Source organism: Cotesia glomerata, linkage group LG9 (genome assembly GCF_020080835.1).
Source record: "Cotesia glomerata isolate CgM1 linkage group LG9, MPM_Cglom_v2.3, whole genome shotgun sequence".
NCBI lineage: Eukaryota > Metazoa > Arthropoda > Insecta > Hymenoptera > Braconidae > Cotesia > Cotesia glomerata.
Genome location: NC_058166.1, coordinates 9,544,573 through 9,560,958, shown reverse-complemented (window position 1 = coordinate 9,560,958; position 16,386 = coordinate 9,544,573). Strand labels below are relative to the sequence as shown.

At 29.2% G+C, this 16,386-nt stretch overlaps 4 protein-coding genes across 5 annotated transcripts in view; 1 reads left to right on the top strand and 3 right to left on the bottom strand.

Moving 5' to 3' along the window:
- Positions 1-630, bottom strand: part of LOC123271889 — a 31,070-nt gene extending 30,440 nt beyond the window's left edge. For both annotated transcript variants that reach the window (XM_044738428.1, XM_044738430.1), the window contains exon 1: positions 424-630. The gene's annotated coding sequence lies outside the window, so the exon portion shown is untranslated. The remainder of the gene's footprint in view (positions 1-423) is intronic.
- Positions 631-1,945: 1,315 nt separating this feature from the next.
- On the bottom strand, positions 1,946-5,667 carry LOC123271865. The gene is made up of 7 exons (XM_044738390.1): positions 5,540-5,667; positions 4,593-4,806; positions 4,162-4,502; positions 3,879-4,073; positions 3,254-3,584; positions 2,774-3,052; positions 1,946-2,309 (listed from the first exon to the last, which is right to left on the bottom strand). The coding sequence occupies exons 3-7, from the start codon at positions 4,342-4,344 to the stop codon at positions 2,062-2,064; spliced, it is 1,236 nt and encodes a 411-aa protein (XP_044594325.1). The 5' UTR covers positions 4,345-4,502; positions 4,593-4,806; positions 5,540-5,667; the 3' UTR covers positions 1,946-2,061.
- A 2,238-nt stretch (positions 5,668-7,905) lies between these two features.
- On the top strand, positions 7,906-11,600 carry LOC123272220. The gene is made up of 2 exons (XM_044738921.1): positions 7,906-8,590; positions 11,455-11,600. Exons 1-2 carry the CDS (start codon positions 7,906-7,908, stop codon positions 11,598-11,600), a joined length of 831 nt encoding a protein of 276 aa, XP_044594856.1.
- Positions 11,601-13,855: 2,255 nt separating this feature from the next.
- Positions 13,856-15,968, bottom strand: LOC123272219. Its single transcript, XM_044738919.1, has 4 exons — positions 15,758-15,968; positions 15,231-15,682; positions 14,842-15,162; positions 13,856-14,772 (listed from the first exon to the last, which is right to left on the bottom strand). The coding sequence occupies exons 2-4, from the start codon at positions 15,313-15,315 to the stop codon at positions 13,856-13,858; spliced, it is 1,323 nt and encodes a 440-aa protein (XP_044594854.1). The 5' UTR covers positions 15,316-15,682; positions 15,758-15,968.
- Positions 15,969-16,386: the final 418 nt, after the last annotated feature.

Below are 16,386 nucleotides of genomic sequence, written 5' to 3'. Positions count from 1 at the left end.
GATGATAATTAAAAAATCAAACGTAATTAAGAAATAGAAGATAAGAAAAAATAAATTTTATTTAATTCTTAACGGGGCATATTGGATTGTATTGGTCAATTGGAATATCCTCATAACATTCGACACAATCTAATACCTTTCCTTTGTTTAATAGTAGTTCTCGATGTATAAAAATTTAACAAATACATTCTTATTTTATGTAAGTAATCCCTATAATTTATAATTGTTTTATAACAAAAGATCTCGAATATTTTATTCAAATGAAATATTGCTTAATATCGTAAGCATAACAAATATTTTTTGTCGTTTTCTTAAGATCTCATGCAATAATTAAAATATTCTAAGCTGTCAAGAACTTTACCTACTTTAAATAAAACAACCGACTTTAATCAATTATCAAATGAAAGATTTATCAGTACTCACCGTAATCAATAAACACAAATTAAACAAAAATCCAAATTAACTTGCTGAATATAGAATTATTTTAATACTCTGAATGATAATATTATCACTATAACTGAGTTCAAAGACATAAAACGAATCTGTCGCGTGCGACCGCTGAAGAACAACTAACTGTCGAGCAAGTTAGTTTCAGCGGGAAAATACACTCGGCAGAAGAATTTCCGGGAATCACCAATCGATAAATACAGTCAAGTCGCGTTATGAGCCCTCTAGGGTGCGTTCCACTAAGCGCTCACGACGATCAAAATTCTCCTTTAGCCATTCCACATACCGACCGCGGTCGTTATGGTCACGGCGAAAACGTCACTCATGACGTCATGACTAATGCTCACGCAAGGCTTACAACGACCGATCTAAAGAGGTGGGTCAAAGGAGTGCCGGAAACGTTTGAATATGCACAAAGTAAAGAATTATAGATGTGTTTGATAATGAAAGTTCTTGAAAAATGTTTAAGAGAGAAAAATGAAACGATCGAAAAAAAATTATAAAAATGAAATTCGTTCGATTAGTTGATTAGAGTAACTGTAATTATAAACGAAGTCAAATTCACTTGAGTGCAAAATGAGGAACGTGATTGTTCTTCGAAACAGTACTCTTGTGAAACTAAGTGCTTAATCAACAAAATAGTAAACTCTATTACCGATAGTTGCGAGTTATGTTAAAAAGCAAGGAAAGATTACAAATAATTTCAGAAACAGAAATTGATTAAGCAAATAGAAAATTATCTATCTGTATAATTACTTCAATAAAAAATCTTAAATTAATTGCTGCTCTTTTTATAAAGTTCTTTAGGGCAATAATTGATTACTAAAGTAATAAAAAATGTTGGTTTTTGCCAAAAAAAAAAAAATACTTTTTAGTGTATGGACTTATTATATCGATTAAAAATTTTGTTTTTAAATTTCAACACTCGTTTTTATAAACTAATTTCATTTTATTATGGATCTTAAAATAATATAAAACTTAGATAAATAGCATTTGCATAATTTCTGGCTTAATAGGAACGAAATAAAAAATTCAAGTTTTAGAAATCAATAAAAATAATTCTAATTTCCGAATACATAGAATTGTACTTAATTTGTTAATTACAATATAAAGTTACAGTAATTTTGTATTTAAGAACACGTATACATTGTATTACAAATTTCCTTTTTTTTTTTTTATTATAATAAATGGAGAATAATACCAAATAATTAGTTTTACAAAATATTAAAAATTATAAGATCATCTTCGTAGATTTATCCAATAAAATACACGTATTAAATATATTAATTACTTTTTTTAAAATAATAGAATAAATGCAAAACAACACCGCGTAACTACTTTCACATGCTTAAATTTCAAAGTATGTAGATTTAGACAATTGAATACATGTATTCAATATATTAGTTAACTTTTTTTAAATAATAATAAAATAAAAGCACAACAACACATAGTAATTATTTTGATATTCTTAAATTATTAGAATATTATCTACGTAGATACGAATATTTTTAGATTTTATAGAAAATATCCTTTTTAAAACAAACACACATATAAAATCAGAAACATAATAATATTGAGGATAAAATAAAAGTATTATAATTTCGAACTCTACTTTTAAAAAACGCGACAGAATTCTTGCGCTGGGCTGTTGCAAAATGGACATTTTAATTGCAAATTCTTCTCGTTTGCAACATGGCTTATTTTTGTTGAACACTGGAAACACATGCGATAGTGGTGACAAGGAATGACGATCATCTCTCGGGGTCCAGTGATACAAATTTCACAGTTTGTTGAAGGGATTTCTTCAATGATCAATTCATGTTCGTCATTCCCCTCATTTTGATTTTCACGAGTCGAGTCTTCTACAAATAAATTAAAATAAGTAAATTTATTAATGAAAATATATAAGTTTTTAGTTTAATACGAATAAGCTAGACTGGCAGAATAATTAATTATTAATAATAAGATTCCATAAATTTTGATCATTTCTTATTTGATCTTTTTAAATGTTTTAATTTAAAATTTCAGTTTAATTTAAACAGAAAACATCTATTTATAACTATTACTCACACTTTTAACTTTTGTTTTATCTAAATTTTAAATATTTTATAAAACATTTATCTATCAATTTACATTCTATATACAGTAAATAATGAATAAATAATATATTATCTTCCATTTCATAATTAGCATACTGAACATTTTCATAAACTTCCTCTACGTCGTCTCCAATTGCTTCTTGAACATCTAAAATCGGTAATATATACTTAATATGAATGGAAAGTTTTAAGACTTTTGCCTGTTTAATTATTAAAATAGTTTTTACCTTCATTTTCCAAAGGAGGATATAGATCCAACTGCTCCTCAATCAAAAATTCTGCATTATGGAGCAAATCCCAGTAATGATCTGTATAATAAATCGCTACCGTACTTAAAAATTGTGGCAATTTTACTTTAGTTTTTGCGAATGATTGCCATAAGCTTATCATTAATTTCTTGTTGAAGCATAAGTTAAGCCGAATAGCTACAGAGACATACGAATTCTTCTTAATCGATTGTCGTTGACGCTCATTCGTCGATTTATTAAGAAGAACAATGAAATTGCCTGAAATCAAACGAAATTAGTAAATAAAAGAAAATGTAAATAAGAAAAAAAAGTTTTACATATTCTGATTTATTAAAAATGTTTTTGTAAAATTTAAGTTGAAAAAGTTATTTAATTTATTCCCATTTGTAAGTATATATTTTTTTTATCACTAGAACAATTTGAGTAATTATAAATAATTATTTTCAACAAAAAACTTACTCCAAAATATCCGCAGCGAAGGTTTCTCGCCCATATAATTTTCAAGAGTAGTCCGGAACAATATGGGGACAGTATTTAAGCTTTCGACCTTTTCATATAAGCTCATCGATCTCGGAGTTACTCCTTCTATCCATACTCTGTTAAAGTAATTTATAAAATTTGTCAGCTGAGCTTTAATTTCCACCGGTAAGCTGTTACTGATTTCTTCAAAACCTTCCTTAATCTTATTTGAAGGTAAAAGAATTAAAGAAAAACATTTCTTCAAGAATTCTTCATGTTCAGGAATCATAAGGCGTAGATCATTATTGCTTAGGGCTTCGTGAAATATTATCTGTAAATGTGAATAATATTGTTCTATTTTTAATTATTTGTTATTTGATTTATTAATTTTTCACAGAATTTTTTTTATGACTATCAATCTACAGACATACACTAATTTAATAGAATGAAAATTGAATTAAAATTGAAAGTATTGTTATAAAAAAAGTGCGTATAGTTTTTTTTTTTTAATTTTCTAAATGTGAATTAAAAGTAAATAACTAATTTTAAAACAAATTAATTTCAGATAGACTGACAATCTTTTTTTTATCAATTATTAAATAAATGTATCAGTAAATTTACTTACACGACAATAATTATTAAACGTTCCACGGACGTCACTTTCTGGGAAAACTTCCTCCACAAATAGTTTTAAATCAAAATCTACGTAAATTTTAGCGATATTTACGTTTGGTAATAAACGCTGTTTCACTTGATTCAAAATTTCCGTACATGGCTCACGGGCCATCTTAGTCCACAGAATGATACCAATGGGAAACGCCTTTTCAATAAAAAATTAAATTAAAATTACTGTTCACTTATATACTAGTTTAAAGTAATTAAATATAAATTACTATGTTGAAACTTACATAATGTCCATCTTGTCCTAGAATGAAGGTCAGGAGACGAGTGCTATTAAAATCAGGGAGAATATTTGCTGTTGAGCTGATATGTATAGTATCACACTGACCCGACTTGCTAAACTCTGGGTCGCCGATCAGTAATGCATCATTATCAACATTTGACACTATAACGTTTTTTTTTATCGGCATATCACATGAAACATAAATTTTCAGCACGTTCAAAAAAATCTACAAAATCCTTGTAAGTCAGTAACTCCGTTAAATCGTCTGCAGCTTCCTTTTGATGTTGACGCATCACAGTACTAATAACTGCATATGGCAATTGAATTGTAACATCTTCAAGATACCTGAAAAATGCCATTAAAAGTTTAATCATAGTGTAGGAAATATAACATTAAGTTTTCAAATAAGGATTTTATATTTTATTTAAATAATACATATGATTTAGCAATTGTCGCATAAATTTCGTTAATTGGATACAAGTTCTTCTCAGCAGCAGCTATTAATTCACGCCGAAAACGTTTTACATCATCGCTATAAAAATCCAATGCATGTCGGTGCGTGCTCACTGTGAATTTGATGGGCTCATCCAGAGTTTTTGTACCCCGGACAGGACAATTTTTTGACTTTCTTTTTTTACAGTAAACATATCTAAATGTGTAAAAACAGCAAATTGGTTTATATCAAATATAATAATTTTGAAGCTAAGCATTTACTACAATAAACGGGAAATCTTAAATTTATAATGTTACGTTAATTTTGGTCACAATTTGAAAGTATTAAATCAACAATATTTAAAATCATAAGAATGTAATTAAATTTTTTAATTTTCAAGCAGTTATAAATTTTTAAGACTAAAGAGATCTATTTATTAAAATGTACAAATTATTATGACTAACAGTCTACTAAACATATATTAATTTCTCAGAATTGGAAATAAATGAATAAATAATTAAAAACTAGTGATTTCAGAAAAATGTACATGCATATTTTTGTGTAATTTTCTAAATATGTTTTTTTTTTTTTTTTTTTTTTTTAAGAAATATTTTATTAAAATTTGTTTTTCTACTGTTCAAAAAATTAATTAATATCTGCATAATGATCAGCCATCAAATTATTAATGACTTTGAATCTAGCAAACATTGTTTAGTTCCAGTATTGAAAAAACAGTTAAAATGAGAATAACTTAAAAATAAAAAATAAAATCTACATGTAAAATATTACAAAATTTGTATATGCAATTTCTTAATAATTAATTCAATTCTTTCTAACTACAAGAATCTTTCGTGTCTGTCTCATTCACTATCACAAATTATTATATATTATTTAAATACATAAATTATCTTATATTATCAATCACAAAAAAAAATGTACGAGCACTTACTTCTTATCATTTATCGTTTTTTCAACATAATATGAAAAACCATCTTCAATTATTTCGCCTTTGTTCGCTATGTTACTTAATACTTACAAATCATGAATTTTTTAATTTTCATTAAATATTAACGTAAAAAATTAAGTAAAGTTCTTAAAATTTTAATTATTATGTTTTAATTTTAATAATCAACGCTGATTATTAGTTTAATTTACCGATAATTCAAAGAACGCGAAAGTGCGCAACAGATTCGCTAGACAAAAGGGTTGAGAATGAAAGAAAGCCTTTAACTCAGCGACGTTCAATTTTTTCTAATTATATTTCGAGCCTCGTTCTCGAGATTACATAAGTAATCGACAATATATCACCATGTAGTTACCTTCGTTCACGCTAGATGTCACAACTTTCAGAGTCCCCGAAGGGAAAAAATCCCTTCCATCAGCCCTCCGCTGCGTCCCACACTTCATATCAGGGGCTGCTCACTCTGGGCCCCCACCATGCCCAATTTTGTCTCCGGAGGTAAAGAGAGTTGCAACTGTAGAAAATGAAATTTCACCATTATTGATTCCTCAAATGTGGCAGCACTGACAATAATAATAACAATATCCGAAAGATGAACCGGAAAAACATTATCCGCCATTCTTGTAGCCACAATTACTGCGATCATATGCGTTAATTTTGGTTATCTCGAATTTTTGTGATTAGAAGCGTTTATTCTTGATTAATGATAATTAATCAGCAATATATAAAATCTAATAACTATTTCCGCCTATTTCTCTAATTCAACATTTATTTTTTCTTTCAATTAGACAATGAGCTAGTTACATTATTTAAATTTTTTTATCGAAAAATAACTTGAAAAAGTTTTCAATTTTATTAATACATTAATGATAAGATATTAATAAGTATTGTTAAAAATTTTATAAATAAAGAACTTAATTATTTATGTACTTTAATATTGATCATTAAAAATTGCATTTATGCACAGCCCCCGAGTAATTCTTACTTCAATATTATCAACTGCAGTTTTTCTTTCAGCTGAGACACTACATCCAGTCTTGTGTATACTTTTTATACACGACAGGATACCGGTAGCGCAAAATATTTTTAATAATTTATTTATTTATAGTTAATATATTTTATTAATTGATCACTTCTCAGCCCTTAGTTTAAGTAAAAATTAATTTCGTAATATTATTTTCTCGGTATATGACTCAAATAAAAATAAAATTGAATAAAAATAAAATGTAAATCAAATAAAAATAAAATTGAATAAAAATAAAACGTAAATTAAATAAAAATAAAATTGAATAAAAAAATTTATTTCAAGTATAATAAACATTTAGATTATTTCCACCGTTAAATTTAATTTTGTTATTGATTAATTGAAAAAAAATATTCTCCGCTGGTGAGAATTGATCCTCTCCGCTGTCAATCACTGGTCTCAAAGAATCTCTCGCGACTATCTAAGTAGATAACTGTTTTTGTCACCATGTGATTCTTAAGCCTCGAACATGAGTGGGTTTGTTTCTGATAATTTATTATTCATTTTTGGTCGTATTTATTATTTTTTTTTTTTTTTTTCATTAACAATTAGTATATTTATGACTTACTATCATTAAAAAAAATTTCTGAATAGTTTGATATTTACTCTCTTTCCAAATAAAAAAAAAAAATTCTACGATTCATTTTATTTGATTATTCATCATTTAAAGACAATTATTAATTATTTGTTATTAGTTAAGGAAAAAAAAATATTCGCCATTCGCAAGAATCGAAGCTCGGCTTCGACAATTATTAGCCTCGCGCAATTCCACGTAGCTATCCAAACATAGACTCTGATACTATCATCAAGTAAATTTTTAGCCTCGAGCATGAGTGAGGTTGTTTATTATTATTTTATACTTATTATTCGTAGTACTTAATTGTTTGTTAATTTTTTTATTGACAATAATTTATTTGAAACTAACTTATATAGATATTTTATTATTTATTATGAATATTGCAGTAATGCACTATTATTTTGTTTCAATTTCCGCGCTTAAATTTCCTCCAATCGCATTATTTAGTAGAGGGCGCTCTCGATTTCCTAAAAACTGCTAACATTTTTTCTATACTAACAAAAAAAATACCTCCAAAAGTATAGTAATTTCTTTCATAACGTTGGTATCACCATTTTCCCCCGATGACAAAATTCGCCTCTATCTAAAAGCATTGAGTGAGCAGCCCCTGCTTCATATCTTTTCGTTGTGCGCTAGAGTAACGACGTAAGAGAGTTCTTAAGACGTATATCAACCTTTATATCATTTTAAAGAAAGTTTTTTTTCAAAAAGTGTTTGATTTGTTTTAGTGGTGTGTTTTATTCGACATTAAATATGCCGAAGAGAAAAAACGATTCTATTGTTATAGAATTACGAAAGCAGATAAAATTAATGCAAGAGCAATTAGACGCTGTACAGCCGCCGGAAGAACCGTCAGAACCAGAGGTATCGGACACCGAGTCTGATACATCACAAAAAGATGGACAAGAGATTGATATAAAACTACACTCATCTTTATCAGTAAGATGGAAACATTGGACAGCTAATGGTGTACCAAAACAAGAAATGGAAGATTTATTGTCCAAATACGCAAGACAGGAGGGTTTAGATGCACCTAAACTCAATCTTGAGGTTAGCTTTAACCTGGGAGAATCAGCGGTTAAACGGGATAAATTTATCACCGAAAATCAGAAATCAGTTGGTTCAGCACTGTCTGCGGTAGGGTCAGCATTATCGATGTTACTCGAAGAAGATGAGAGCATTGATAAACTCGTTTTCGTAGAAAGACTGAGTGATGCGACCAAAATACTGTCAGATTTACATTTCAGACTTTCTGAATCGAGAAAAGCTTTTATTCTCCCTGGCATGACCAAGCAGAGTAAAGATGTTCTATCTACTACCAAGATGGACGAGTTCTTATTCGGAAAGAACTTATCAGATAAACTCAAGGAAGCCAGAGCCCTGGACAAATTAACCCAAGGTATGAGGTACCAGCAATCCAAGGCAGGAAACCAAAACCCAAGGCAGCATTTAAATGGGAAAAGTCTGCCGGCGAAGAGGTCGTTCTCCAACCAGGCAGGCTTCTCGAGTCAGGCGAATCAGTCCAGACCTCGTCTCTTCTTCAGGTCAAAACAACAGTTCATGAACCCCAGGGTTCAGTCGCAGAAGACAACCAAGTACAAGAGCAAGAACAAATAAATGACGATGTAAGTTCGATAGCAGGTAGACTTAGATTTTTCTTATCCTCCTGGCAAAAGATTACCACAAATAAATTTGTTTTAAATTGTATCAAAGGATATAAAATTGAAGTCACGAGAAAAGTAGTTCAATATAATATCCCTAAGGTAATTATTCCAGAGCTAGAATTAGAAAGATATAAAGAAGCGGTCGAAAAATTATTACAAAAAGGTGCAATTGAAGAGTGTAAACCTGAACCAGACCAATTTATTTCATCTTTCTTTCTGGTTCCGAAACCTGATGGCTCTTATCGTTTCATTTTAAATCTTAAGAAATTAAATGAGTTCATAGATCCGAAACATTTTAAATTAGAGGATCTGAGGACAGTGACTAGACTTGTATTTCCAAATTTCTTTATGGCTACATTAGACATTGAAGATGCTTATTATTTAATTCCAGTCCATGAATCAAGTAGAAAATTATTAAGATTTCATTTCATGAACAAATTATATCAATTTAAGTGCTTAGTCTTTGGTCTTTGTACCAGTCCTCATGTTTTTACAAAAGTATTAAAACCAGTTATGAAAACGTTAAGAGCTAGAGGGTTTTCGTCAGTAATATACCTTGATGATGTTATGTGTATTGAACAAAATTTTAACAAATGTCAAATAAATATATCAGAAACGATAAAATTTTTAAAATCTTTAGGGTTTTTAATAAATAAGAAAAAATGTAACTTGGTACCGAGCAATAGATGTAAGTTTTTAGGATTTATTATTGATTCAAATCAATATACTGTAGAACTAACTGGGGAAAAAAGAGAAAGGCTAGGAAAATTATTATCAGAATTTTGTCAAAAAGAAAATTTTTCAATTTTAGAATTTTCCCAGCTAACTGGTAAACTGGTAGCAGCTTGTCCAGCATTAGATTATAGTTGGTTATATACAAAGATTATTGAAAGAGAAAAACTTTTGGCTTTATCAAAAAACAATAATAATTATAATAGTATGATGAAAATGCCTTCCACGGTCATTCCAGACTTACTATGGTGGAAAAATAGAGTAAAAGATGGGAAAAGTTTCATAAAAACAGGAGACTTTAAATTAACAATTTTTACCGATGCATCTAATTCAGGCTGGGGGGCAACGGATAAGTCTAAAAAAAAAAAAAAAAAAAATTTACGGTTTTTGGAATCATAATCAGCATTGGCATATTAATTACAAAGAATTATATACAGTAAAGCTAGCTTTAGAATCTTTAGCAGACGGTATGAGGAACTGTCAAATTTTACTCAGAATACACAATACAACGGCTATCTCCTATATAAATAAAATGGGAGGAACTAAATTTCAGAAATATAATCTACTAGCAAGGTCTATCTGGCAATGGGCAGAAGAAAGAAAAATTTTCTTGTTCGCCTCATATATTGCCTCAAAAGATAATATAGAAGCAGATTCTCTATCCAGAATAAAAAATGAGGACACAGAGTGGGAATTGGCAAATTTTGCATTCAAGAAAATTATAGAAAATTTTGGGAATGTAGAGATAGACTTATTTGCATCTAGTCAGAATACAAAGTGCGAAAGGTTTTTCTCATGGTTTCCTTGTACTAACGCGGAAGAAATTGATGCGTTTACAGTTAACTGGACCAATTTAAATTTCTATGCCTTTCCACCTTTTTCTTTGATCCTTAGAGTTCTTGTAAAAATTAAGACTGATAAAGCTTCAGGAATTATAGTGGTACCAGACTGGCCTAATCAGCCATGGTACCCACTCTTTTTATCCTTACTAGTTAGTAAACAAGCAAGATTTAAACCTAATTCTAAATTATTACTATCCTCTTGTAGAACGAAACAACATCCCAGGGTGAATCAATTGAGTTTGACTGCAGGCAGAGTGTCCGCGAGGCATATATAAGGAGAGGAGCTCCAGTGGAAGCTGCGGACATTTTAATAGCTTCTCTGTCAGATAGCACTATGAAGCAATATGCTTCAGGATTAAAACAATGGCATCAATATTGCAAATTATCGGGTTCTGACTTTTTTAATCCAGAACAAAAAATAATGTTAAAGTTTTTAACTCAAAAGTTTAATGAGGGTGCTTCATATGGAACCCTCAATACATATAGGTCAGCAATATCATTATTATCAAACGATAAAATTGGGAAAAGTTCAATGATAAGTCGTTTTTTAAAAGGTGTTTTTAAGATAAGACCTACAACACCAAAATATTTGCATACCTGGGATGTCTCAATAGTACTTAATTATATAGAAAAGTGGTTTCCACTAAATATTTTGTCATTAGAAAAATTAACAAAAAAGACAATAATACTATTGGCACTGTGTACAGCTCACAGGGCTCAAACTTTGGCAAATATTAATATAAAAAATATTATTATAAGAGATAATGGCATTGAAATTAAGATTTTAAATTTAATTAAAACTTCTGGTCCAGGTCGCGATCAACCCACTCTTATTATACCAAAGTTTATAGAGAAACCTAAGCTATGTGTAGCATCAACCTTACTAGAATATATTAATGTAACTTCAAAAATTAGAGATAAGAAAGAAAATCTATTTTTAAGTATTAAAAAACCTCACAATGAAGTAGGTAGTCAAACAATAAGCAGATGGGTAAAGACAGTACTTAAAGAAAGTGGGATTGATACCACAATCTTCTCTGCTCATTCTACTAGACACACTGCGACATCAACAGCCTTTTTAAAAGGAGTAGATTTAAGTATTATTAGAAAAACAGCAGGTTGGTCTAACAGTTCAAAAATGTTTGCAAAAGTTTATAACAGACCACTCCTAATAGATAATCAAGTTTTTGCTAAAGCTGTAATACATTAATATTTATTAAGTATTCTTATTTATTTATGTCTTTTTATTTACATGGTATTGTATCTTTTTCTTTTTGCATTTGTTCATATCACAAAATTTAAAAAAAAAAAAAAAAAAAAAAATTCATATAAAAATAAAAATTGTTGTCTCTAAACAACTACATGGTGATATATTGTCGATTACTTATGTAATCTCGAGAACGAGGCTCGAAATATAATTAAATGATCAAACGAGCCTGCCGAAGGCAGGCGAAGTTCGATCGTAATTATATGAAGAGCCTCGTTCGAAGAGATTACAACCCTCCCATAGGAAAAATTAAAAAAAAAAAAAAAAAAAAAAAAAAAAAATTTTTTCCATCTCCCGAAATCCCAAAATAGACAAACAATTTCTATTTTTAATTTTAATTATTCTATACACTCTAAAAAATATGAAGTGTGGGACGCAGCGGAGGGCTGATGGAAGGGATTTTTTCCCTTCGGGGACTCTGAAAGTTGTGACATCTAGCGTGAACGAAGGTAACTACATGGTGATATATTGTCGATTACTTATGTAATCTCTTCGAACGAGGCTCTTCATATAATTACGATCGAACTTCGCCTGCCTTCGGCAGGCTCGTTTGATCATTTAATACTACAATAAGCAAATGAACACGCGGCTGTGGTAGTGAACTCTTTATACGGAAACTTCTTAAGACTACTATTTATATGTTTGTATATGTAGATGTTATAATAATAAAATTAGCCGACATTTTTTATTTTTCGATTTCGTTTAGTTTATTAAAATAAAACTAAAAAAAATTTTTTGATTTCACTTACAGTTTTTCACAAATTTTTTACAAATGAAATTAAAAAAAAATTTTTTTAATAATTCTTTCAATAAAAAAAATTCTAAAAATTTTTATATGCCGGCTAACTTTATTGTCATGTAAATGTTTCACTTATTATTGACCAATTAAATCATTTCTTTTCTGTATGTGTATAGAATGTTTTTGTTTAAAAACATAAAATGTATATAAGAATACAATAGAATTCATTTTTGTTCCTGTCCATGTATTGTTTTAACATTTTAATAAAAGTTTTTTTTTTTTTTTCTATATTTACTTTGAGCAGAATTACTCATTTTACATAATCTAATTGATTAGAAATGTTGAAATTATTATTATTTGCGATTTGATCGAGTTTAAAAATATTTCTTACATAAAAATATTTGTTGAATATAAATGCAGAAGGTAGAAGAAAAAATAGTTAATCTTAAAAAAGTAGATTAATTTTAAAAAATGCACGTGTATATAGATTTTAACGTTTTAAATATTCATATGTGTGCATTTTTTTGTTTTTAAATAACTATGTTATTTGTTATTTTTTGAACTACTTCAAAAATTAATTAATATCTGTTAGATTCACGGTCATCAATATTTTAACAACTTTTCAAGTTGCAATTATGAAGCTTGCTTTTAAACATTTATATATATAAGGGGTATTCCATGCCAAATCGACCACTTTTGACCCCGACCCTTTTCGATTTGGCCGAAAGTTTTCCATCCTTTTCTACCCTATAAAAAACGGTTCTCAGAATTTTTTTGAATTTTTTTACCTAACTCCAAAAAAGTTATGAATTTTTCAAAAAAATGGCTTTTTTATTTTCAAATAGCCATAACTTTTTCAAAACTAAACATTTAGGTACCTTTTTTTTTTAAAAATTTTTGTTTTTAGATGTACTTTCCGATAAAAAATATTAAAAGATTTTTGTAAGTCAATACATATGGAATTTTTCAGTTTTTTGACAAAAATCAATGATTTTTCGAAGTTTGACATTTTTTTTTTTAATTTTTTTTTTCTAAAATAAACTTTAATCAATTCCACAGTTATCCCTGTAGAACCCAGATTGGGCCGATTTCTCTTTCTATTTTTTTTATTCAATTGAAAAAAAATTGTTAAATTTTCAAAAATGGAAAAAAAATTTTTTTTCATAAATTTTATTTATATAATAAGATAAATACAATTCAACGATTTTACGGCATTACATTCACAATTTAGAGGCTTCATCGATGACTGTAATTAGTAAGATCAATAATTGATGCAGCTAAAATTAATTACTTTTCTCTCTGTCGTTTAAATATTTTACAAATTCTGTGTTCATTCGAATTCGAAAAGTTTTTAACTAGTAAACAACCATTTTTGTCCGGAATTATACAATGTAGTTGTTGAGTTCCTGTAATCGGTTTCGTTTTCAAAAATCGATCATTTAAATCATTTACTGCTGTGTCATAATCTTCTTCTGGGGAAAACTTCACTATAATATTCGGCAAAGTTATCCGGTGCAGAAGCCCATTCAAAAAGTTCTTCTGGTGTCGTTATTTGTTTGTCTACCGCGAGTTGGAGACTTGCTCTCGCTGCAAGTCGTTTGAGAATACCACCGATTCCATCACACGGACCTTTCCCATGGGCAGTCGCAAAAAAATGCCATTCAGCAGGAATATCAAAATCATCTTCGTGGTAATATAAATTTACAAAGTTTTTAAAGTTTTTAAATTGTTGAGGAGCTCCATCAGAAAAATAATAAATCTTGTTACAACGTTCAGGAAGACTTTTCACGTAATCAGTTATTATTTCGATGAAAACATGAACAACAACGGCATCATGTTTGTTAGAATCTGAGATAATTACTAAACTTTTGTGTTCAAGTTTGTTATTTACTTTATAATAAATAACGACTGGAAAAACTGTTGCCTGATTATTATTCCAGTGAAAACCAGCTGCCGCATTTTGTACTACGAAGGCATAATTTTCTGCAAAATCACAAATAATAACGTATTCGTTTGGTTTCAATGTTTCTTTCAATGTCTTCAAGAATTGGGCTTGCTCCTTAGCAATGAACGAATGAGGTAGAAGAATTTCTAACTCACTACAAAATTTTTCCACAAATTCTTCTGTAGGCTTAATAATAGTTTCTAAACTACTTCTCGGTTTTGATATCCAATATTTATATGTAATATTCTCGATTTCCCGGTCCTCAAAACATTTTAGTAAAATTTTACTCAACTCATCGACCCCAGGACAGTTTTTACATCCACCTAAATAACACTGAAAAGATGGATTTTCACATATAATCATGCTCAAGTAATCGCTGTAGTGTTTAATGGGCTTTTCTGTGTTCCTTGTCAAAGAATAAATATTTGCACCTAAAATAACAGTAATTTAGTAAACTTAAAATTCACGCATTTATATATATTAATTAATTTGATAATTACCAAGCATCATTAACTTCACGTTTTGATGAATCGTACACACGCAGATGGTGTGTGTTCCACTTGCCCCTGCTAACACACAATGTTTTGGTCGCAAAGAAGCGAATTTTGAAAATCCAATTCTCTCAGCAGGATTTATTTCACAGAAACATTGGTATAATTCTTTTAAGTTAGACAGGATAAGTCTTTTTTGGACGTGTATCCGATTACCATCATCACTTCGAATTGATACAAAGTCTTTCATACCGGGCATTTGAGCACTATACTCATCATCGTTGTAAAAATTTTCAACTTTTAATTTTACCTGATCAGTAATTGTCCTCCCTATACAAAAATGTTGAGTAATTCAGTTTTCAAGTGTATTTAAAACATCGATTTTACGCTACCCATACCTAATTTCGATTCAGGTGTAGAAAGTAAACCCGTTTCTTCAACCAAATTTTTTGCTACTCTTGACAAATGTCTTGATGTATTCATAGTTTCACAAATACGTCTCTCACTCCATTTTACAGGTAATAGTATAAAATTTGTATATTCAAAGACTTATCAGTTTCTTTATCGTTGAATTTATCATACAACATTTTAATTAGAGAGCGAAAATTTTCACCATCGTCATCAATCGATTCTTCATCTGAAGAAGAAAGCAAAACTTTTTTCAAGCTGTCGGATACCCGATTTATTTTATTGTTCAAAAATTGATTATCATTCAATTTCTTCGATGGAATCGGTGATTGATTTAACAATTCTAATGCATGGTTTATTACGGGTAATTGAGTTGCAGCGCTAACTTGGGATCCTGAGCTTGATTGTGATGCTTCGGGTTCGCTATCAAATGACATGGAACCTTAAAAAATAATAGTGAAACATATAGCTACTAGAAATGTATTCAAGTAACGTATAAATAATTAAAAAAACTTACGGAATGATAAGGATAATGGGAGATCCGTGGCAGTTGTATTACTATCATTATCAGCCTGATCATTGTTGTCATTATTGTCACTATAGTTGTCTTCACGGTCACTTACATCAGCACTAGGATCATTACGAGCATTTGTTTGTTGCTTCACTAACTCTGAAGCTTTTTTTCGACATGAACTGCATAATAAATAATTATCATCTAATCCTAACGTTACTTTTATCATATCAGTCGCCGGACGTAAACCAATTTTTTTAAAATGAGATTCCAACTCAAAAGGATTACAACACCGATCAAATACCTTTTTTGACGCCATAAAGACAAATTAAAAAAGCGCTTATAAACTAGAGAAATTATTTATTTATACAACAAATGTAATGACAATCTTTTATAAAACACTAGATTGCACAAAAGATTTATAGGTTATGTTTTAGATCTCAAAATGAAAAAGCCGCACTTTTAATCAAAACATACTAGCTTATAGCATCTAGTTTACTGGCTATAGGTAAGTCGATAATTGTTATCCCTAGTTTATCGATCTAATTGATATATTAAAATTTGAATCTTACTAATTACAGTCATCGATGAAGCCTCTAAATTGTGAATATAATGCCGTGAAATCGTTGAATTGT